The sequence below is a fragment of the Lepidochelys kempii genome, chromosome 3 (genome assembly GCF_965140285.1).
Source record: "Lepidochelys kempii isolate rLepKem1 chromosome 3, rLepKem1.hap1, whole genome shotgun sequence".
NCBI lineage: Eukaryota > Metazoa > Chordata > Testudines > Cheloniidae > Lepidochelys > Lepidochelys kempii.
In genome coordinates, this window is record NC_136382.1 from 153004569 (window position 1) to 153029521 (window position 24953).

The 24953-nt window shown below is 43.4% G+C and overlaps 1 protein-coding gene across 3 annotated transcripts in view; it reads left to right on the forward strand.

Moving 5' to 3' along the window:
• DAAM2 (dishevelled associated activator of morphogenesis 2) overlaps positions 1-24953 on the forward strand; it is a 243696-nt gene that overhangs the window by 72301 nt on the left and 146442 nt on the right. For all 3 annotated transcript variants that reach the window (XM_073338564.2, XM_073338566.2, XM_073338565.2), the window contains exon 2: positions 16103-16305. In XM_073338564.2, the coding sequence (XP_073194665.1) occupies positions 16132-16305 (174 nt within the window). In that variant the 5' untranslated portion in view covers positions 16103-16131. The remainder of the gene's footprint in view (positions 1-16102; positions 16306-24953) is intronic.

The following is a 24953-nucleotide window of genomic DNA, read 5'->3' on the forward strand; positions in this document are numbered from 1 at the left end:
CTACATGTGTGGCTGGCTATCAACGGCTGTAATTGGGGCAAATCTCCTGTGTAGACCAGTCTTTACTGAGCTGTTGGAGAAGTACTGATTCTGGATCTAGAATTAGAATGGGAATACAACACTGTCAAGCAAGGATAACGTATAAAGGGATGAAACATTCTTCTGATGATTGTCTGGAAAAGAGAAACAATTCACATGGAAGGGGTTGGAGTTTGGGAAGATATAACTGGAGCACTACTGTTTGTTTGTTTTGGAGCACATGGGCAATTCTTACAAAATGTTCCTTCTCCCAGCAAAAAGCACTAATTCCCTCAGTGGCTTATTTTTTCTGGAAGATTCAAGCACCCAGGATAGCAAATAGTCTTGATTCCCAAATCCCTTTGCAAAATAGTTCCATCACATCTGGAAATATTTGACAGTGCTAGCATGGAAAGATCGAGATGAATCAGACAAGACAGGGAGGCTCCTGGGAACAGGGCTCGGCTCATTCGTTCTTTAAAAGACCATGTTTGTTGGTGCTGGTGAAAGATCAGGATTGGCCAGCCTTGAGATGTACTTCCATTGGGCAGAAAGGAAGACAAACAGGGACAGCAGCATGGCAAGCTTCCACTCCACTGCACCCTGCCAGTTTTGCAGATCCATTCAATCTTTGGCTTCTCTCCTGAGATGGTTGGTTGGTGTTTGGTAGACAATACTGATCTGGGCCAGAACCAAACCAGTGAGATCAGTCGCCATTTGATATAATTGTAATTGCAGGTACATTTGTAAATGATACTACTGTAGACCTCCCATAGCTCACTTCTGTGGAAGTGGTTGAGTCCTATGTGTTTGGAGCTGAAGGATCAGGGCTCTACTCCTGGCTGCCCAGGGATGGGGGGTGTGTGTATGTGTGATTTATTCATTCAGCAATGTTGTCTTTAGCGCACACATTCATTATAGCAAGTGAAAGGCTTCATAACCCACTCTAGCCCTCTAGGGCCTGTTGTTTCCTTCACCCCTCTCTTTGGTAAAATTGCTTGACTGGGCATTATCGTGCCAGATGAAAGAGGTATAGGAAACTAGGGAAGCTGAGCAAAGCTAGATTACTTCAATTTGTGGCTTGGACCAGCCCGATTGAGTACCAAAGAGTTGCATTGAATTGCAAGCAAGTTGCATCCTTCTGGATGTCACAGCAAGATTGATTGAACTGTGGAGACTATCATGGCCATAATGTTACAATGTATTCTTTGGAGAGTCCTAAAAATAACATTCTGGGTAGATGATTGTTTGGGACTGTGCAAATGTCTGGGGATCAAGGAGAGGGTCTGAAGTGACTGCGTGGTGGAGTGGCTGGCCTTGCTTCTGATTGGCCCATTTTTTTCCTGGTGGGTGTTGGTGGTTTTTTTGGTAGACGGGTTCCCAGAGGCCTCCCCTAATCAGAGACTTACAAGAGAACAACAAAATGTGCCACGTAACCCAACTAGTAAAGATACTGCTGCCACATACAGTATGTGGTTGTGAAAACCATTCCATGAATTCCTTTATTTCACAAGATATAAAGCTCTCCATTTCCAGCCATTATATAAACTAATTTCACACGGAACTGGTGGACATGGCTAACCTCTGCCCCAAACAAACTCCTCATTGTAGGAGTGTGAACCCCGGTGTCCTGGCCGAATTCCAGCTTGGGTGATTATATTCTGGTGACCTGCCATTTTTTTTTAAAATTATTTGTGTAGCACCATAAGTCTACATGGCACTGTCCAGTAATTTAGCTGGGTTAAATATGTAACAAAGTCCCTCCCCTGGAGGACGTGCAACTTGAGAGCACCACTCCAGCTGGGACAATAGAGTGATGCAATAAAAACAGAACAAATGTAGAGTGGGGTGCAGCCTTCACAGATTGTGTTATGGGACAGGTGAGTTTTCAGAAGCTTCCTTTTTTTGAGAGAGAAGAGTGGTGGAGTTTGAGGTGCGTTTAAGTGGGAACTAGAAGCTATTCTAGGCATAAGAGCTGGCAGGAAACAAATCAAGAAGGCTGGAGTGAGATGAGAGTTAAAAAGAGAGGTCCGAAAATAAGCTTGGTGAAACAAAGAATGGGACAAGGTTTAGGAGGAGCTGAGGGCTGTACTGGAGATCAGGGTGGCATTTTGGAGAACCTAAAAATGGAGAGAACTTGAATTTTATGTAAAGAAATGAGGTGACTGAAGAAGTGGGTAAACTGGATCTGAGTTGAGGGAAAGGAAAATGATCCTGGTAGCAGAGCAAGGACTTGGTATCCTTTCCAAATCTTCTATTTCTCTCTCATATCCAAGTTTGGATAACTGGAAAAGTGGTGGTGGTGATGACAGGTGAGGGGAAGGGAGAAGGCTAGGGAAGAATTTTGATGCTTCTCATTTGAAGGAATGCAATCCCATTGACTCTCACACATGTAAGTGACACCAGAATTTGATCCATAGACCTTGGGGTGGTGCCAGAACATGCATTTTTTTATGAGAATACAAGATTTGGTTGATAAAGGTAATAGTATTGACATAACACACTTAGACTTCTGTAAGGTGTTTGACTTGGTACTGCATGACATTTTGGATAAAAACTAGAAGATAAAATTAAACTGCACACACTAAATGGATTAAAAACTGGCTAATGGCTAGGTCTCAAAATGTAATTGTAAATGGGGAATCATTAAGTGGGAGTTTTTTCCAGTGGGGTCCCACAGGGATTTGTTCTTAGCCCTACTCTAACATTTTTATCAATGACTGGAAGAAAACTCAAAATCATCACTGATAGTTTGCAGATGACACACAAATTGGGGGAGTGGTAAATTACGAAGAGGACAGGTCACTGATTCAGGGCAATCTGGATCGCTTGGTAAACTGGGCACATGTAAATAATGTGTTTTTTATATACCTAAATGTGAACGTACATCTAGGAACAGACTGTAGGCCATACTTAGAGTCCTTCATCCTGTCCTGGGAAGCAGTGAGTGAAAAGATTTGGGGGTTGTGGTGGATAATCAGCTGAACATGAGCTCTCCAGTGTGACATGGGCCAAAAAAGCTAATGCAATCCTGGGATGCAAAAAATAGGGGTAGAGGGGTTTATTTTACCTCTATATTTGCCACTTGTGTGACTACTGCTGGAATACTTTGTCCATTTCTGGTGCTCACAATTCAAGAAGGATGTTGGTAAATTGGAGAGGGCTCAGAAAGACCTATGAGACTGACTAAAGAATTGGAAAACTTGCCTCATAGTGATGATGAATGCAAAGAGCTCAATCTATTTAGCTTAACAAAGAGAAAATTTAAGGGATAATTTGATTACAGCCTATAAATATCTACATGGGGAACAAATATTTAATAATGGACTCTTCTTTAACAGAGAAAGATACAACAATGCAATGGCTGGAAGTTGAAGCTAGACAAATTCAGACTGGAAATAAGGTGGACGTTTTTAGAAGTGAGCACAATTAACCCTTGAAACAATGTACCAAGGGTCGTGGTGGCTTCTCCATCGCTGGCAATTTGTAAATCAAGATTGAATGCTTTTCTAAAAGCTATGCTCTGGGAATTATTTTTGGGGAAGTTCTATAGCCTGTGTGATATAGGAGGTTAGACTAGATGTTCACAATGGTCTCATCTGGCCTTGGAATCTATGAATCTACACAGACATGCAATAATTTAGGATGGGAACAGAAACCATTTCATGTCCAGTTATAACTACAAGAGGACACTTAGGTCTCTGTCCAAACCTGCTGTTCAGTCTAATACTTCTTCCTTCCTCCAACCCTAATCTCTGATACTCAGTGTGTGTCTACACTGGAGCTGGAAGATGTAATTTCCAGCTTGAATAGACATACCTGCACTGATCAGATTGAGCTAGACCAGTAAAAATAAAAATATAGCTACAATGGCATAAGCAGTGGGTCTGGTTAGCTGTCCTGAGTATGATCCTGTGAAAGACACCAGGTACATACTTTGTTTGCGGGGGGGGGGGCGCTGATGCTCATGCCACCGTAGCTAGTTTTGGCGCTCTAGCATGTCCACTTGAACTGTTAATGATACTTTCCAGCACTGGTGTAGACATACTGTGAAACACTAAGGTGATGAGGACCATTTCTCTACCTGGGTAAGTGGACAGGTACATTTCCTCGTAGTAGTTTTGTTGTTGTGGATTAAATTAGCTGTAATTTGCATCTGTTGAAGTCCATGGAATTGCATGTTGGAACTGAGAGCAGGATCTGGCTCAGTAGATCCAAGATTGAGCTTGTAGGTGTAGATGAACTCAGTAGTTTGTGAATGACCCATAGGTTGCATAGTGTCAAGTATAAATAATGAATACATTTGTAAAATTAAAATTCACCAATAGAGAAGATTTAATTCCTTAGATGAATTGTTCACCCAGCTCTGCCTGTGAGTAGAGGAAATATTATGGTCCATATTAGATGAGGAACCAAGGCACAGGGAGGAGAGTTTTCCAAGGCCACAGAGAATCCTTGGCAGAGTTGGATAGAGAACACAGGAATCCTGACTCTCTGCTTTAACCACAACACCATTCTCTTCTCCCCTCCCCCCCTTTCATGTTCCTAAATCTAGATTTGTGTGTATTTTTTAATCTGTTTTTATGGCTGCATTCTGGATTGGTAATAAAGTCAACAGAAGAATGAGAATCCTGCATGTTTCGCTGACAAAGCGCGAGAGATTTTTTCCGGACAATATCTTTCGGAATGTCTTGCAACTCTTTGTGTCTCATCTTAGTTGATGAGCTGGCTTTGGGACAGACATAAAACAGCATTGGATTTGTGGGCATTGAAAGCCTAATGTCTGATCATTAGCAGTCACCACATTTTTAGTATCCTTTGTAAACTTTGATTTATTCCTAATTAGTAGTTTAATGATCTGGAATAAAACCAAAATGAAATCTTTGATGTTTGAGCTTCCAGGGCAGTAAAAATAACTTAATTTAGCCTGTGAATGACACCACGAGTGATCAAATTAAAGACTTCAGTTGGATAAAATAACTAAAGCAAACAGGCATTACAGTATAGCCATACACTGCATTGATACTCATGCTCTAAGATGAAATGATGAAATCCAGGGGTGATCAGTCCCTGAATTGGAAGTTCGGGTATAATCCTTTCTCTAACAGGACATTGATGGTGAGTGGGTGCACCTAATCTAAAATTAGCATGCTACCTTTTTTATAATCAATTATAAGACTCCTTAATTAACATTACATCCATCTTTGGCCATATCTATATTTCCACTACCACAATTAAATATTTTCTGCTTTATCATTGACTATTTAACATCAAGCATCTTAATTTACATCTACATTAACTATCAATATAGATGGGATTTTTCCAAAATATTAACATATTTAAAACACTTGTAAAACCAGTTATTCCCTGGTCATATTGTAAACATGTTTTGCTGTTATGCCCTAACTTATCTCTAATTTGCTTCTGAATTCTTTCTTCATTCACATTTTACCAGGACTCACTTGACTCTTGATTGTCAGGCCTATTTTTAGGAAATAGATTTTGGGGACCTACTTACATTTCAACACATTTCTGTATAATGTAAACTAGCATCTCTATAGGCTGCCCCTTGCAGAATTAAAAATAAACAGATTTTTTTATACACTCTGGATGATGTAGTTCCATATTTATATGCAACTCTGCATATCCCTCAGCAGCTCTTGACCCTCCTTGCCCAGGCAATATCTTGTCAGGCTTAAATTTCATAGCCTACCCAGTAACGTAAAATGTAATCTCTGGCTGTGAGAAGTTACAGGTGCCATGGGATCTCTGACATTCTCAACGATCTGCATCTTAATAGAAAAATTCATCACTGAAAAATTGTTGAAGAGAAGAGTGAGTGAGTTTGCTTATGAAGGAATCCCACAAAACATATACAGCAGAGCTGGTCTAAGGGTTTGGGTGGGTGGGCTGGTTGGCTGGCTTCTCTTTCCACTGGGAGAGTCTAACTTATTTTGGTGGGGAGGGGAAATCAATGATTCAGCTTAAAATGTAACACTTCTGCAGTATGTTCAGAGCGAAGGTTTGGTCTCTGGTGGTATAGCTAGCTGTAGGTCCTGCAGACCAGCTTAGGAAATGCATCTCTGCTGCTGTAATGAACATCCTTTGCTTTTCAATATTTTTCAAAGAAGTTTCACTCTTTTTCTTTCCCCCATCCTCCAAAATTTCACACGTTAACTGTGTTGTGTGAAGTAGTATTTATTTCCTTGTTTGTTTTAAACCTGCTGCCTGTTAATTTCATTGAGTGACCCCTGGTTCTTGTGTTATGTGAAGGAGTAAATTACACTTCCTTTTTCACTTTCTCATAATAGTCGTCGTCTTATAGACTTCGATCATATCCGCCCCTTAGTTGTCTTTTCCAAACTGAACAGTCAGTCTTAATCTCCCCTCATACGGAAGCTGTTCCATATCTCTAATGGCTGCTCTGTACCTTTTCCAATTCTAGCAGATCTTTATTTTAGATGGGACAACGAGAACTGCACACAATATTCATGTGGGTGTACCATGGATTTATATAATGGCATTGATATTTTCTTTTATTTATCCCTTTCCTAATGGTTCCTAACATGGTTAGCTTTTTTTGACAAGCGCTGCCCATTGAGTGGATGTTTTCAAAGAACTATTCACAATGACTCCAAGATCTGAGTGTTGACAGCTAATTTAGACCCCAGCGTTTTGTATGTATAGTTGGGATTATGTTTTCCATTGTGCGTTACTTTGCATTTATCAAGATTTGAATTGCATCTCCCATTTTGTTGCCCAGTCACCCAGTTTTATGAGATCCCTTAGTAATTCTTCAGTCGGCTTCGGACTTAACTATCTTGATCAACTTTATATTATCTGCAAATTTTTGTCATCTCCCCGTTTACCCTTATTTCCAGATCACTTATGACTATGTTGAACAATGCTGGTCCCAGCCCAGATCCCTGGGGACCCTGCTATTTTCTTCTCTCCATTCTGAAAACTGATCATTTATTCCTACCCTCTGTTTCCTGTCTTTTAACCAGTTACTAATCCATGAGAACCTTCTTTCTTCTCCCATGACCGCTTACTTTGATTAAGAGCCTTTGGTGAGGAAACCTTGTCGAGGCTTTCTAAAAGTCCAAGTACACTATGTCTACTGAATCACCCTTGTCCACATGCTTGTTGACCCTATCAAAGAGTTCTAGTAGATTGGTGAGGCATAACTTCTCTTTACTAAAACCATATTGACTCTTCCCCGACAAATCCATGTTCACTTATGTGTCTGGTAATTGTTTTTATGTTTTTTTGTTTTTTTTTAAATATAGTTTCAACCAATTTTCCTGGTACTGAAGTTAGGCTTACCAGCCTATAATTGTCAGGATCACTTCTGAAACCCTTTTTTAAAAATTGGCGTCATTAGCTATCCTTTAGCCATCTGGTATGAAAGTGGGTTTAAGTGATAGGTTACATACCATAGTTAGTTTTACAATTTCATATTTGAGTTCCTTCTGAACTCTTAGGTGAATACCATCTGGTCTTGGGGATTTATTACTGTTTAGTACATCAATTTGTTCCAAAACCACCTCTATTGACCCCTCAATCTGGGACAGTTCCTCAGATTTGTTACCTAAAAAGAATAGCTCAGGTATGGGAATCTCTCACAGCCTTTGCAGTGCTAGCAGCTTAACAAAGAATTCTCTTTTACGTTAATCAGAACTGAGCTGTCTGACAGAACAGTGCGGGCAAAGACATGATGATGAGCCTCTTGCACATCTCAACTGCTGAGACAGCACATGGCTTTGTTTGTGACTTTTCATACAGAGTGAGCACAGGTTGTTTAGGACCTTTTGCATGTGAGACATAATTTCTGAGAAAAAGGATGTTTTGTCTCCCTTCCTCCCAGCAGAATGAAGAGGGGATTTAGAAGCTGCCCTTGCAGGCAGTTGGCGTGTGTCTCGTCACACATGTGGCTAATCCATCTGATAAATCTTGGGGAAATTGCATTAGGTTAATTGTGTTTGGTAACTGAGCCAAGTGGATTAGAAATGAACATGTACTCCCTGTCAGAGGAAGAGGACACTGTTATAATTAGATCTCAGGCAAGGATCTGGACCCCAGCTCCCAACCTGGGCCGAACCACAGACTGGGCTGTGGGGTGAAAACAAGGACTGAAGTTAACATCTCAAATGACAGTGAGCTGTTCTGTGCTGTAGAAAAGGCCAGGACTGCACACTGAAGAACAGGAGGGAGGGGTGTTTCATGTGATAGTGGGACTCCTCTAGGGAGAAATTTCCCATTGATTCTCAATACAACTGTCTAGAAGTAGATAACAGCAAATGTTTAGTATTTTTATAGCACTTTCCATACAAGAATCTCAAAGGGTATAGAATCATTAAGCTGTACAAGAAGATAGTTTTCACTCAGTATGTTGCAAACTTGAAAATTTTGGTTTCCATAGATTTAGAGAGAGAGCAATTTTTTGTTTTAATTTTTTTTGCCAAACTTTTTAGCAATCATTTTCAGTGAGAAAAGTGTGGATGTGGATGTGGATGTGGATGCGGGGTGGGAGGAGAGATTATTTCCTTCTATTTTGCCCCATCATCCGCCCCTTTTTCCTCATTTACTCCCACTTTTCCAATTTGGCTTTGAAAAAGGGAAAGAGTAAAAGGGAAAAACAATCATTTTTGGAGATTTTTATTAAATACCCAGGGGAAAAAAAACAATTTTTTGTTTCTGTAAAAGGGCCATTTTAAATCATTTTTAAACCAGCTGTAACCGTAAAAAAAAAATTTAAGGGTCCCAGTACCCTCTGATTGGCAAGCCCGGGTGTGAGAGAGGCCATACTCCTATTCACACACCACCTCTGCCTGATTCATTTTATAAAATACTTTGTGTGTTTCACTCTAATCCCCAGTAATCTATATTTTAAAACCCTCCAGACATCTCCTCTGTCTACAGTTAGTGTTATAACATGTAGGTGGCATTTCGTACCTCTGAGTCAGCGTGGAACTCCAGCATGGGGCTGGGATGTAGACCTGGAAAATGCGACTGCTCTCAGTATAGGTTATGGGATGGAGTGCAGTGCTGGAAAGCTTTTACTGCTAAAAGTTTGGAATAACCACATTACTCATGTGAGCGCTATAGGCCTTCCCTGACAAATGGCAATAAAAGTTTTATAGCTGTGCTGAGTGGTCTCAAGCCCAGCTCCTCATGAACAGGTGTCTGTACCTCAAAAAACAGCATGAGAATGGTTATTAACTACCTCCTTGGTCGGCAGAGAAGGCTGGGAGATTGACTTCTTATTGCCTAAGGGTGGCCACTGCAGATAAGAGTTGAGATGTATTGATATCTCAGCATGTGAAAGCTTGTACAGCTAGTCCCTGGGCTGAACCTCCCCAGTAGATCTGTCACCACAGCTGTCTGTCTAGCACTGACTTCAGTTGCTAGAGATGTTATCTTCTAGATGAGAGAGAGCTGAAATCCTGACCACTGCTGGCTCTATAGATCCCACAAGCACATACCATCCATTACAGCTTTGGCATGGATAGCAAGGGGACGTGGGCATTCCACAAGTGCAATACATGGCACCCCTTGCCAGGGCTTGTGCCTTTTCCTCTCAGCTGCATGAAAAAAGTAGCCAATGCCCTCGGACAGGGAAGGGAGATGTGGATAGGATAATCCAGGTGGCAGAATGTGCGGGCACATAAACTGCATCAAGCATCCAATGCTACAAGCTGATTATGTGTGTTCCATACAGGATATCCCTGAAGTGCTGTTGGATCGACAACACTGTGTGTTAGTTTCACTGAGCAACTGACACCACAAGTCACTTTTCTTGCCCGTGTGCTCGGTCTCCACGAAAGCACAAGGCAGCCTTGTTCTGGCAGACAAACAGGATAAAGGGTCCTGGGGCAGGTTAGGACAAATGTACAGCGATAGCATCCGGGACAAAAATCAGCTGTGTTGCAGCTGATCTGGCATTAGCGGCTCAGTTCACCTGCCTTTGCTCCTATCCCCTTCCTTGTCCCCAGAGAAGCCTGACTTTGCAAAGGGCTTTAATTTACTCTCAAAATACAGTTTATTCTGCAGATTAAGTGGAAAAAATGAAGCCCTTAAAAAAAACACAAATAAACCCCTGAGCTGTCAAACAACAAGTCCCTTAAAAGGGCAAAATATGCAGCTTTCGATGGACTGCACAGATCTATCCTTTCAGACTGCTGGCAGGAGACTTCCTGTTTGGATGGGGTGCTCACAATGCGGGGGGGTGTTTGAGATCAGTCATTTCCCATCCCTTCCTCCTCTTCCAAACCCTTCTCCCCTTCCATCCCAGCACCTCAAGCCCCTCATGCTTGGGTCCTGTCAAGACTAGATCTGGCAGTTAAAACGTAAACTAAAAGGGTCTGTGTGTGTTGTGAACAATCCCTCCTCTCCCCAGCAGGAGATAACCCCTTGATTCATGAAACAGCCCCAAAGTACTTATCTATTTAAAAAAGTGATGGGAAAAGTGGCCCTGCTGAATTATTGCTGTCTGTGAAGGCACTCGTCTGTGCCCTTACCTGTCTGATTACGGGACTGTGAAGCGCTGATTTCTCTGAGCTTGCTTTAATATTGATTTTTTTTTTGTGTTTTATCAGAATGAGTTTTTGATCCTTTCACAGCCTGCAGATGAATTCTCCTTCATGCACACTTTTTGCAGGGTATGCTTTATAGTACTTAATGAGCATAAGCAAGTAAGCCACAGCAGTGAGAGAAGGAGAAATCAAGCAAGAGGTGGTGTCCTATGCTGACAGCTGAGCTTTATTGATGATTCTCATTGCTGAGAAGTGGGGGAGCTTGTGTGATGAGTTTCCTTCGCCTCCAGATAGTTGCCTTCTCAGTAAGCTTCATTTCTGCTGCACCTTGTACATATTTCCCCCCAGAAGTGGAAAAGGTGAAACCCCAGTTGAGACTTTTTCTGATGAAATTCCTGGCCTGACTGAAAGCAAGCAGTTTTATCATGAGCCTATTGTCATATGATTTCCAGCCCAATTATACTGACTCAAACAAATTTCCAAACCTTTTTGAAGTTTTGCCCCATCAGTATTTCTCACTCAGGGCATAGTGAAGTTTGACACCATTTTTCCACCATGATGCATCTTCATCATTTTAGTCGCAAAAAAGCGTGTGCTGGGTTAGATGAAGAAATGTTGTCCTTTGAAACAGCAAAGTCTTGTGAGAACATGAAAACTTGCAAAGTGGGAAAAAATGCTGTTTGCTCAGCTTAGTCATTCACTCTTTTCAGCTCTGTCTGACTCTCAATGGACATTGACAGGGAATTTAAATTGGAAGTTTTTGCTGGTTGAGTTGTACGGAACTTGATTCTTTGGTTTCTATCAAACCTTTTCATTTGATTCACATGGAGTTGCACCCTCCAGTTTCATTTTACATTTCAGGTTTGAAAAGCCCAAATATCCAAGGGGGAAGAAGGGGGTAAAACCCCAAAACTAAAATGAAACACTTCATTTTGTGTTGATATTTTAAATCAGTCCCTCATGTGCTTGGAAGGTTTTTTTGAATCTGATGAGAACTTTTGACAAATAGGCTGAGTTTTGAGTTTATCAAAACCCAAAATCCGATATAGTGCAATGAGTGTAGGTCTAGTGTTCGTAGCAAAGTTTAGCACAGTTCAGTTTGCTGCTTCATGATTCTCACAATTTACTTTCTCATCCCACTCAGGAACTCGCAATCTAAGATCACCCTACCATAAGAATCTGAATACCTCCAGACCATAGATTCTGAACCAGGCACAGTAGGCAGAAACAGATTAAAGGCCTCCGTTCTTAGGGCCCTACCAAATACATGGTCCATTTTGGTCAATTTCACGGTCCTAGGATTTAAAAAATTATAACTTCCATGATTTCAGCTATTTAAATCTGAAATATCACGGTGTTGTAATTGTAGGGGTCTTGACCCAAAAAGGAGTTTGGGGGGAGGGGAGATTGTGGGTACTGCTGCCCTTACTTCTGCACTGCTGCTGGGGGTGGTGCTGCCGTCAGAGCTGGGCAACTGGAAAGCGGCAGCTGCTGGCCAGGATCCCGGCTCTGAAGGCAGTGCAGACCCACCTCCAAAATAAACTTGCCAACCCCCTGCAACTCCCTTTTGGGTCAGGACCCTTAATTTGAGAAACCCTGGTCTCCCCCATGAAATCTGTATAGAAAAGGGTAAAAGCACACAGAAGGCCAGATTTCACGGTCCGTGATGTGTTTTTCCTGGCCATGAATTTGGTAGGGCCCTACTCATTATCCTGAGGAGCTTTCTGATCAGTGTGTGGGCTACTAAACATTTCCTGATGGGCAAGGTCTGTTTCTTCTCTGAATATATATGGCTCTCTTTCAGACATCAGAGATGTTCTTTTGTGTGAGGGTAAGATGTCTTGAATTGCTCCTGTTAATACATCACTTTTCTGAATGCATCCAATGAAGTGAGCTGTAGCTCACGAAAGCTTATGGTCAAATAAATTGGTTAGTCTCTAAGGTGCTACACGTACTCCTTTTTCTTTTTTCTGAGCAGTGATTCCTGGTGCCCATCTTATTCTTTTACCCAGACAATCTGTATCCTTTCATAACAAATTTACTGTCCTGGAAACTCTCTCCACTAAAGGTAGACAGGCTCCTAAGCTACGAAGACCTGTCTGATTCTGTTAAACAGTTGTCTCTAACAAAGACCTCAGGGGGCTCACCAGACCACCTCCCCACTCTTCTTTATTCCTTATATTTTACAGTGGGAGTGAGTGTTTTTCTCCAGGATAAGAATCAGTCCAAGATTCAGGTCAGATCCTCTATTATACTAGGTTTCAGAGTAACAGCTGTGTTAGTCTGTATTCGCAAAAAGAAAAGGAGTACTTGTGGCACCTTAGAGACTAATCAATTTATTTGAGCATAAGCTTTCGTGAGCTACAGCTCACCGATGAAGTGAGCTGTAGCTCACAAAAGCTTATGCTCAAATAAATTGGTTAGTCTCTAAGGTGCCACAAGTACTCCTTTTCTATTATACTAGGACCCTTTAAACTATTCTGTCAGTGGAAAGTGGTCTGAAAGTGGCCATAAATAAAGTTAATGCTCACATTAAGGCCTCTTTCATTTACACAAAGATCACATTACACCACTCTAGCAATGTAAAGTCCAGGTTATTGTACTGTGATCTGTTTTTAAGCATTTCAAACCCATGTGCCTGATATGTGAGTCAGCGCCAGGTGTGTATATTGGCCTGTGTAAAAGCACTCAGCAGCAAAGTGGTTACACCAGTGCTTCCCAAGTTCTGGCATGCACATCACCTGGTACCTTCAACTTGTGTGTCTGGGACTGTAGCCTTCTTTACTTCAATAAGCTTGTTTTCTGGGCCCTTGTGTGTGATCAGGGCCAATCTCCCACTGTAACCCACGGTGGAGTCAGGATTCTCCAAATCTCAGCATCTTTGGTAAGCAGCCAAAACCCCTGTTTCAGGTTAGAATGTGCACAAGTGAATGGATGCAAATGTTGGCTGTTATAACACAGGGATTAGTCCAATAAACAGACGTGTTTAGGAACAAGACAAAACAAAACCATTCTGCAGCAAGCCAGCAGTGGTCAGAGATTAATTCCATTAGATGAGAGGAGCTGCGGGCTATTAGTTTTACTATAGGATAGTACGGGGGATCAGATGTTTTCATTACAGGGCAGCATGACTCCAAGCTCCCTGAGGTGTCTGCATAGTATCTAGGAGCAAATTCTTGCAGCGAATCAGATATGTAGGGCTCATAAGGATCATAAATCTTTGCTTTTGATTTCTCCAGGACAATACCTCAGACTGCTGACCCCACCTGTCTGTCTTCTGGAAGGAACATGGGGTAGAGAGGGGAGGTTACCAAATAGTGCTGATTAGCTTGACTCCTCCCACTCCTTTTTACTGTTGTGAACTGTGCTTATTCTGTGGACCCTTCCTACACAGCTTAATGAGGAAGGAGTTATGTCAATATGCCAGGTAGAAGACAGTATAATATTATGCTGAGTTAAACCACAAGTATATAGAAGGGGAAATAAATACAGATATTTCCCATGACTGTTAATGTCACAGTTACTCTTCCTTGTTTCCTCATCAGTGAGTGAATGATTCTGATGGAACTTGCTGAATTGATGGCCCCAGAGCTGTTGGAGACTGGAGTCCCCTATCTATCTCCAGAGCAGATTTAGCGTGGGCAGCAGTACTGCAAGCTTCCCTCACATACTAATATGCCTCCATCCAGACCAAGAGGGACCCACTCTGACAAACAAACCAAAATTTTTTTTAAAAAAAATCCACTAATAGGGTTGTCAAGATTCCTTCCCCACTCTGAACTCTAGGGTACAGATGTGGGAACCTGCATAAAACCCCCCTAAGCTTATTTTTACCAGCTTAGGTTAAAACTTCCCCAAGGTACAAACTATTTTACCTTTTGCCCTTGTACTTTATTGCTGCCACCACCAAGCGTCTAACAGATAGATATATAACCGGGAAAGAGCCCACGTGGAAACATCTTCTCCCCACCCCCCCAAATCCTGCCCAAACCCTACACCCCCTTTCCTGGGGAAGGCTTGATAAAAATCTTCACCAATTTGTACAGGTGAACACAGACCCAAAAGCCTGGATCTTAAGAACAATGAAAAAGCAATCAGGTTCTTAAAAGAAGAATTTTAATAGAAGAAAAAGTAAAAGAATCACCTCTGTAAAATCAGGATGGTAAATACCTTGTAGGGTAATCAGATTCAAAACATAGAGAATCCCTCTAGGCAAAACCTTAAGTTACAAAAAAGACACACAAACAGGAATCTACATTCCATTCAGCACAATTTATTTTATCAGCCATTTAAAGAAAACCGAATCTAATGCATATCTAACTAGATTACTTACTTAAGTTCTAGGACTCCATTTCTTTTCTGTTCCTGGCAAAAGCATCACACAGACAGAGAAAGCCTTTGTTCTCCCCCAGCTTTGAAAATATCTTGTCTTTTCATTGGTCATTTTGGTCAGGTGCCAGCAGGGTTATCCTAGCTTCTTAACCCTTTACAGGTGAAAGGGTTTTTCCTCTGGCCAGGAGGGATTTTAAAGGTGTTTACCCTTCCCTTTATATTTATGACAAGGGTTTTGGCCAAAAACTATTGGAAAATTCTGAAAGCATGAGCATTTTTAACTTTGAAAAAAGGCCAGTTTTGTGTGTGTGTTGCGGGGGGGGGGGTGTTTAAAAAAAAAACACTCCACGTGGAATGAAACATTTTGTGTAGTTCTAGTTACAATTTTGTTGAAGTCTCTCCCAGTATTGCCCTGCTAAAGTAGCAGTTCTCGAACAGGAGTTCTATGCAGAGTCGCCTTTGTCACTGTGGGGGAGGGTGCAGCAGTCTTTAAGCGGTGATTCTGCCTGATTTTGTACCCCCGCCCGCTCCAGAACTCTCAAGGTTTCCAGAGGGGTTTTTTTTTTTTAAGCCACCAAAACTAAAAGAACTCCCGTAAGTCCTTTTGCTGTATCCTGTGCTCCTGGTTAGCTAGCCTGCATTGTCCCCTGCTGTTTCAACTGCTTCAGTATTCTTTGGCACTTCCTGTCCTAAACTGTTGTGCAATATTGTGATCTGCTCTTTCCATGTCCTCCATCACTGGTGTCTGCTTGTGGGGTAAAAACTGTTCCATTCTGTTCCAGAGGGGTTTGTGTCAGCTGTGGGTGAATTGAGCAGGGGGCTCTGTGTGTGTGTAAGAAAGAGTTTGAATGGGATTTTCCAAAGGGCTTATCGTTGGCCTAACGCCTCTCTCACTCAAGTCAGTGTTAAAGCTCCCACCGACTTTGATTGGAGCAGACTTAAATCAATACTGACTGCTTTGAAAGTCCCAGCCTAGCTCTGTCAAACCTTTTGGATGCAAGATGCTATATAGCTATGGAAGGTGGTGGTGGTAAGGGTGATGTATTAAACCTTGACTAACCAGTCCATCAAGATGGCTCCGTTTTTATTTTGCTCCTTAGCATGACAGATCAGTCTGTTCTCTGCCTGTTGCACTGATGGCAATGATAACCACAAATAACCTGTGCTGGATGGTGTAGATTGTCATTTAACGACTTCTCTTCCTGTCTTCTCTGCAGATCATGATCAGTAGATAGCATCTCACACCATGACCATGGCTCCCCGGAAAAGGAATCGTCATGCTTTTGGGTTTCTTTGCTGCTTCGGGGGAAGCGACCTCCCTGAAATCAACCTCAAAGATAATAACCCCCTCCAGTTCCTGGAGTTCTCTGTCCCAATCCCACCAGCGGAGGAGCTCAATGCTAGGTTCTCCGAACTTGTGGTGAGTTTCTGCCATGGACCTTATGTTTTACAGGGTGTGGGAGAGATTTCCTGTGGGGTGATGTAAGCTCTTTGGGGCAGGGACTCCTTTTGTTCTGTGTTTTGTGTGGCACCTAACACAATGGGGTCCAGGCCCATGACTGGGGCTCTAAAGTGCTGTGATGATACAAACCACACATGATGATGATAAGGAATCATAGACTTGTTGGGAGCTGGGAAAAACCTCCAGTGAGTTATGTAAACCACTTCCCTACATTGTGGTAGGGTTTAGTTAATCACCCTTGAATAGAAGGCTGTGTAACTGCTGCCTTGAATAGTTCTTTGCTAAGATTCCAAGGGAAAAGATGGACAATTACTTGGACACCAATAATATTTCAGGTATGAATGGGACTAAATTACTAATGACAGTGATTCTTTCTTACAGGGTTAGGCAGATAGTCAGATTTAGGGTTGGGAAGCAATTTCTCCCAGGGCATATTGGTAGGGTTATCATGGCATCAGTGCTTTGATTCCTGATCATTGCTCCAGAGATCAATTTCCTATGGCTGCCTTTGGAATAAAATGCGCTGTTCGAATACACCAGGAGATTTGGGGTTTTGACCTGTGTATGGAATGGAGATAGTACTTGTCAGTGATTTCCTGCTGGTGACAGATGAGAACCAAGTAACCACGGTGATTTTGTTGCATCTGTCAGCTACCTTTGATACCTTTGGCCATGAGGTAGTGTTGACACAGCTGTGGGTTTTAGCTGGAATGGAAGGAGTTGTTCCATGTTCAAAACAATAGGCAGTATTGAGCAATTTCTCAGTTGCTCCAAGGTTCCTCTAATGTAGTGTGCTAGAGGATTCCATTCTTCATGGCCACTCCTTTACCCTCCCCCTCCTGCTCAGCATGTATGTGAGGCCACTCGGGGGAGATGGAGACGATATGGATCATGGTGTAGGAAGAGGACACCCAGCTAGACCCATGCAATGCAGTTGACCAGTTTATTGGGTGTCTGGACTAGATTGGGGCTTAGCTAAGGGTGAGCTGTGTGACTACATATAAAACTTAGGTTATGCTGGTGGGGTGGGGGAAGTCAGTAGGACTGGCAAAGAAGATACCGGCTCCCTCAATTGGAGTTACATGCCTGATTGTCAAATAGTTGGTAAAAAGGATCTCCAGCTGCTTCAGGATGACCAAACAGCTGCAGTGGCCCAGATGTTTTTGCACCATATATGGTTAGTCAGAAGGTTGCAACCTTTTCCTTTGGATGTGGATATTGCCACACTGACCCAGGTCTTTCTCTGCTTGAGACTGGGTTACTATAATGTGCTCTATATGAGGTTACCCTTTAGTCTATTGGAAACTGCAGATGACACAGAATATGGAAGGCTGCTTGCCGATTGGTGTTTCTTATGGGGGAGCACATTACACTAATGCTCTGATCTACATCTGCTGCAGTTAATTTCTGGGTGCAATGTATTGTGTTAGTTTTTTCACCTACAACTCTTTAAATGGCTGGTCCTGGCTAGCTCAGCCTGTCTTTCTATCAATGTCCTACTACAATGGCTGAAGTCAACCAAAGCACTGGAGCTGTTTTTCCCATGGGAGGTCCCTGAAGCATTTGCTCTCCACCTCGGTTTGCCAGAACCTGAATCTGCTGACCTTCAAGTCCCACTGCAGGGTCTATGATGCTCTGCCAGGTTTTTCCTGGTGGGGAGGATACATTTCTGGGAGGGGCAATCACTTGTTACCAAGTATGAGCATCTTCTGTGGGAGTTATGGGTCCTCAGGTGGCTAATAAGGCCAATCCTTGAACCACAAGTTCTATTACAATGAAGGCAGATGTTTTCAGGCTCAGCAGGAGGCTGTTGACCATGACTGGAAGCCAGTCTCTCCTTCCTCCTGCACCTCTTGTCCTCTTCAGCTTGTCGGCAAGCAAGTTCAAAGTGCAGGGGACCATCATGTAGGACTTCCCTCCATTTTAAGTGATCCTGGGCAAGTGTGTCCCAAGTGTCAGCATCTGTCTGTCAATGTTACTTTTTTAGGTTGTCCTTCAGCAAGTCCTTCTAACGCTTCCATTGTCCACCCACGTTACCCTTCTTTCAGCTGAGAGAACAGGACCTGTTTTGGGAGGCGATGGTCTGGCATCTGGACAATGTGACCAGACCAGCAGGATTGCTGACAGATGATCATTGCCTCGATACTGGTGGTCTTTGCCTCTTCCAGGACACTAATATTGGTGCGCCTGTTTTCCCATTTGATCTTCATAATCTTACAAAGGCAGTTTTGATGGTGCCTTTCAAAGGACTTTCAAGTGGTGACTATAGGTTGTTTGGGTCCGAAACTTGGACAACAGCACTGGGAGAATAACAGCTTGATAAACAAGAAGCTTGGTGTCTGTTCAAATGTTGTGATCTTCAAAATCCCTGTGCCATAAACGAGAAAAAGCTACACTGGCACAGCTCAGGCGATGTTGAATTTCTGCATCAAATCTGCCTTGGATGAAAGAGGACTTCCAAGGTCGAGGAAGTGGTTGACGTTCTCCAGTACCACTCCATTGATTGATAGATGGGGCAGGTAATACCTCATTTGGAGAGGGCTGTTGGTTTCACTCTTGATATTGAAGACTAAAGTGCTCTAAGACATGTGTAAGCATCGGCAAACACATTCAAGATACTTTTGAAGATCTTTCTCAGAGAGGGCAAAGATTGCGTTGTCATCAGCATCCTGAAGTTCCACAATATTATTGTTGTGGAAATCTTACTCTTTGCTTTCAGCCTGCGAAGCCTGAACAGCTTTCCGTCCATTCTGTAAACTATTTCAATGCCAGCTGTAAACTTCCCAGCAATTAGGTGAGGAATGATGGCAATAAAAACTACAAACATGGTTGGAGCGATGATACAGCCCTATTTGACTCCTGTTTTTACTTTGAAAGGTTCACTCTGGGAGCCAGTGCTGCTCAGAACAGTCACTTTCATGTTATCATGAAGCAATTTTAGGACATTGATTTATTTATCAGGACATCCAATCTTAGAAAGTACAGTCCAGAGGGCATGGCAATTCACTGAATCAGAGGCTTTAGTTAGATCAATAAAAGCCCTGTACAGTGGTTGGTTTTGCTCCTGACACTTTTTTTTTCTTGCAGCTGCCATGCTGTGAAGATCATATCCTCAGTTCCACGACATGGTCGGAAACCACTCTGTGACTCCAGTAAAATTTCTTCTGATGGGGCAGAAGGCAGGTTGCAAGGATCCATGCCAGAACTTTGCCTGCAATGGCTAGGAGGGAGATACCACAATAATTTCCACAATCCACTTCATCACCCCCTTCATGAAAGGGGATAATCGGGGCATTCCTCATTTCACTGGGTTTCTCCTCCTTTTAGCTAGATTTTAAGGATAAGCAGGTAAAGCTGTCGAATTAGCTCTGGTCCACCGTCTTTAAAAATTTCAGGGGGGATCCCATCTCGACTTGCTGCTTCATTGTTCATCTGGTTGGTGACACTGTGTACCTCATACAAATTGGGAGGGTCTCCAAGCTAATCCCTAAATGGTCATTGCAGGATTTGCTTAAGGACTTAACTGTAATTCTATGGTTGCAGATTAAGGAGATCTTCAAAATGTTCTTTCCAGCAAGAATTGATGGCTTCGTTGTCCTTCAGAAGTGTGGTTCTGTCCTTAGAGTGAAGAGGACTCCTATATATATGAGTAGACACACACAGTGTATGTATGCTAACAGCTGCAGACTCTCCACCATGGCGCCTCCTGCTGGTTGTGCCAGCAGTTAGCTCTGTCCAGCTGTGGAGGACCCTCAGCAGGTGGTGTCTCACCCATTGTCTGCTCTGCTGTGCTGTCTGGGACCCGCGTTGCTTCGCTGGCTTACGGCGTCCTCTTTTGGACACAGCCCTCCGGCTGTGCCCCACTCAATTCTCTCCCCTTCTCAGGGGCGGGTGTCAGCAGTCCTCAGTCTGCACCTGCCCTCATTGCCAACTGCAGCCCCAAAGTCTAGTCCTTTGCTTCAGGGGCAAGCCACAGTCTGTATCGGGCCACGCTCCTCCACGGCCAGGTGCAGTGTAAGGGGGGAGGGGGAGACCCAGACCTGTCCACCCACTACTCTGGGTCCTGGCTCAGGGACCCTCTGGCGGCAGCCATGTCCTGCCCTCCTCTCCCCTCTACTACTCCTGCTCCCTGGGCCACTTTCCTTTGGCCCTTGCACCTTCTCAGCCCTTTCTTACCTGCCAGGCTGAGGCCCCTGAATCAGGCTGGAACTTTCCCTCTGCTCCCCTGAGCCTGGCCAGCGCTGCTCTATCCAAGGTGCTATCCCTGGGAGCCAGTCGTCCTCCCTTGGTGGGCAGAGAGATACTTCTCTCTCTGCTTTGCAGCTTTTATATAGGGCCCAGCCTGGCCCTGATTGGCTGTGTTCTTCGCAGCTGCTCCAAGGGCTTCTATTAACCCCTCCTCTGCCAAAGTGGGGCAACTGCCCCACTACTGTGTGTAATTATATACTGTACCATTTGTACATATTCCCAGAGCCTGAATGGGCATGTACTTCTTTTTAAAAAAAAAAAAAAAAAAAAAAAATTGAAATCCAAATCCATGTCTGTGTATTTCTTGATACTATTAGAACCGTAACTTTCTGAGGACTTAGTTGTGGGAGAAAAGTGCTCTATTTCAGAAGGGTAAGGCAGTGTTGCATAATTTTGGAAGGTGCTCAGATACTACAGTGAGGAAGGTTTGTATGAGCTCCTCAACAGGGAGGGAGGGAGGTAGGCAGAGAGACCATAGCAAAGTATTTCTGAATGTGGTTGCCTGGGATAGAAACTAGGCTGGTAGATTGCAGGATTTGCCCGGGAGGCCTGGTTCACCCACAGTTCCAGGCTAATGCATGTTCTCTGAAACACTAAAATAGAACAGACCACATTTGTATTGATGGCTGAGATGAGATTTTAATTGGATTAGAAAGGTTCAGTCTGTAAAATGTGCCAGTGTAAATCAGCGACCTGGAAATGCTTGGGAAGGCTCTGTGTTGTATACCAGCCACCTCACTGTTTATCCTTTATGGTCTTTGAGACAAAAACCATATATGACCGTGGAGCCTTTTGACCCAAATCCCTGAGCAAAATGGTGGCACTGACACAGGCTGAGATCTCTAGTGAGACAAACATTGCATTGCACTCCCTGGAGCATGCCCAGAGGGTATGGCTTGGCCTGTGCCATCTGTTCTGTAAAAGGGTATCATGAAAAAATATTCCTGCACTTGACTGCATTCATCTCATTTAAAAGCCCAAGCCTGTTCTCCCATTGTGCGGCTAAAATCTGGGGCGTTGTCCCACACTTTAGATGATGACATGGGGGAAAAACCAACCTTAGTTCACAGGATATTTTCCAGCTCAGTAAATATTCAGTATTCTGGACATTCCTCCTGACTCTGAGGGAAATATCTTCTGTGAAGGATTCCCTCAGGTCCCCATGTAATGGAATATTGTAGGTGAGATGTGTGTCTGTACTGTTCTCATGATTTTAAACTGAGATAATCTTCAAACAGCTAGGTTTTTGGAAGCCAGGTCTTTCAAATTGGGAGACAGTTTGGCATGTGTTGGGATACTTTATTCTAGCAGTTGGATGATATGTTTGGGGTCCCATTTCCCCAAGCAGGTTCTCGGTGAAAGCAAGGAGGCTTTTCACTCCCCCCATGGGGGCAAACTAAAGCCCTGGATGATCTTAGTGGGAGCTGCCTATGCATACAGCATGTACAGTTTCCTAGTGGGAATGTTAACTCACCAGGCCAACTGCCCACAGAGATAGGCGCAAGTTCTGAAGCAAATGCTGTTGTTGTAACATGTCCATGTCAGTGCACCAGTCCTGACACAAAGCAAACACCCACTTTGGTCCTTGTGCTTCTGGGGCCTCCCTAGTCCAGCTAAGCTTTGCATCTCAAGGGCCAGCCCTAATTCTTCCTGTGGCCCTACTGTATGAGGGAAAGGAACATCTGGAGCCAGATTCTCTCCTCCACCTCTCCTGGTGGTAGAAGAAGAGTAGGGGAGGCCTTGCATACTGGCGCATCTGTGGGGTGGTTTTGTGCCCCATAAATGATAAATCTAGCCCTAGCCTACAGTTCTAGATTGCTTTTGCTCACTCTCCTCCATCTTCTCTTGCGTCCTCCCCCCCGAGATGGCATTGTGCATGCTGCCTTGTAGTGAGGTGCTGCTGCAGTTGGTGGTCTCCTCAGTGTATGCCTGCTGGCAAAAGTGGCCGTGCTACAACCGCATATTTTCCTTTGCACAGATTTATTGACTGAAGAACAACTAAAGAAAATCTGGAAGGTTTGTTTTTAAAATCTACTGCAAAACAAGGGGAAAGCACTTAACCTCCCCCCATCCCCAATTTCTTGTTGAACTTCATAGGTATTGCAAGGCTATGATAGAGCCTCTCCAAGATGAGTTCAAATTCTCTCTGTTCAAGGACAAGTAAGAAGTCCTAGGTTTTTGTTAGTGGAGGTGATTTGCTTTTGAAGTCTCATGACGCTGGAGGTTTCATCACCCAAATCTGTCCGTTACACAGGCAGTTACCTGATCTCAAGTGTGAACTCAAACCGCACCAGGAAGGGTAACTGACTGTAGCAGACCCAGAAAAATGAAAGGAATGTCAGCTGTTAGCCAAGAAAGAAATACAAAAGGTGTTATGGGTTTTTTCTAAAGTACATTGTCAAGATATTTCTCTCATCTATTTAGACTGGAAGTTCCTTGGAGCTGGACTGAGTCCTCTTCTGTGATCTTTCACAGATCTGAGCATGTGGTGTTTAACAAATAGTGATATTATTGGCCTTCCCTGGGTTACCAACACCACATTTGATTATTAGATCTGAAAGAATTTGAAACATTCATATTTATTTTTCCCTCTTTGTGCTGCTGTTTTTGCAGTACTACTTGCACATAGCTCAGCTTGGACACTGAATTTAGAACGAATTCAGATTCATTTTCTGTTTCTCTTGCTATTGTGTAATGGGTTCCCAGTAGGAACAGGAATATTTAAATCCCCCTCTCTCTCGCCCCCCACAAAAAACTAATTTACTCTTTAATTCATGAAACACTTCTATCTGTTACTTTTTTTAAAAATCCGTAACTCAACTTTGGGCCTAAACTCCCTGAGTGTGTCCTATTTAATTAAGTTGGTCATGTGCCAAGGAACAATAGAAACAGCTTTGACCTTCCAGACATTTTCTAAGACTGAGAATTTCCATTCATTCTGTGTCTGAAGATTTTGGGTTTTTTTCCTTCATTTTCGTCCTATCTTCCACCCCTCATCATCTTTTTGAATAAAGAGGACTCCCTCATAACTTCCCCTGCTTTTTCAGACCCTATTGCTCCCCAATCAGCTGGAGAGGTAGGTCATTCCTTAGTTCGGGGTAGTTTGCTCTCTCCTGTAGGGGACTGAGCACTTTGGCCCTGTCTGACTCTTGGCCCTCATTGGCCTAGGTGGTAAGCAGAATAGATATTGAGCAAGTGTCTCCATTACTACTCCAGCAGCATTCCCTGCCTGAGCAGCAAGAGACTGGGTATCCAAAGTCTCTCTTCCTCTGCAGCATTCCCAGCTCCAGAAAGACCAGGTAGAGATGAAACCCAAGTACTGAACCTTTCTCCCCAGGACCCAACATCTGCTGCACTCTTGGCCCCTGCTGACCCTAGGAATGAGATTAACTGTGACTGACAAGCAAGCCCAGGTTCACCTACACAGTGACGTGCAGCGCTACCTGGTAGCCTAGGGACTGACTGCCTCTTCCAGCTGTTACCCAAATTCCAGCTCCTTTTTCTTTCTCCTGTTACTTCACATCACATCATTGTTTCTGCTGGCTTCCATGGCACCTCAAACAACTCCTGGTCTCTGAGTTAGGAGAGAGCTCTAGTGTGTTGTGTTCTCCCTCAGAGAGGATCCTAGAAGCTCCATCTCCCCTTACAGGGATGCAAAAAGCCTCTGAGACTGGACTCTTCCTGAGTACTTCCAGTCTGCTTGAAACCTGCCTCTCTGTCTATGATTGCTGTTCTTTCCCTCCAGCCTAGAAGTGAGTGGAATGACCATTTTTCTACCCCCCAATCCTCTCCATCACAGGGTCACTGAGATACACCTGTTAAGAACCTCTATCCTAGGGTACCAAACAGCCTGAATTACCACTTCCCTGGTCTATTTCCACTTGCAGTGGCTTCTTGACTCACTCAAACAGTTCTCATCTGAGTTGGATAAACTGGATTCCAAACATGGAATGTCCTAGGATGTCACTGATGCTTAAGTCCCTGTTAGTCAGTTTTGTCCCATGGTGACTGCCATAGCAAGTGGCCCTGTCTCCTGGGAGTGGTGATACTGCTGTTTCCCAAGCCATCCTCCTAACTGTTGGCGCACAGTGTGTGTAGTGTTTACTGGATCCCCAGAGGAGATTGCTGGTCCTCTTGGCCCTTCAGGTTGAGGCTGCATTTGTGCAAGCCACACAAGTATATGCTTTGATGGGACTATGCATGGTGAGGTTGAGAGAATCTAGTCCTTTCAGAATGAAGGAGTATGTGCAAGGATGAGCCCTAGGTTATTTGGGGTAGTGAGCCTTTTCCTACCTTTATTTGGTTAGAGGAGATAGGAGGGGGCTCAAACGGGTGCCTAGCGAGAAACCACGCTTTGA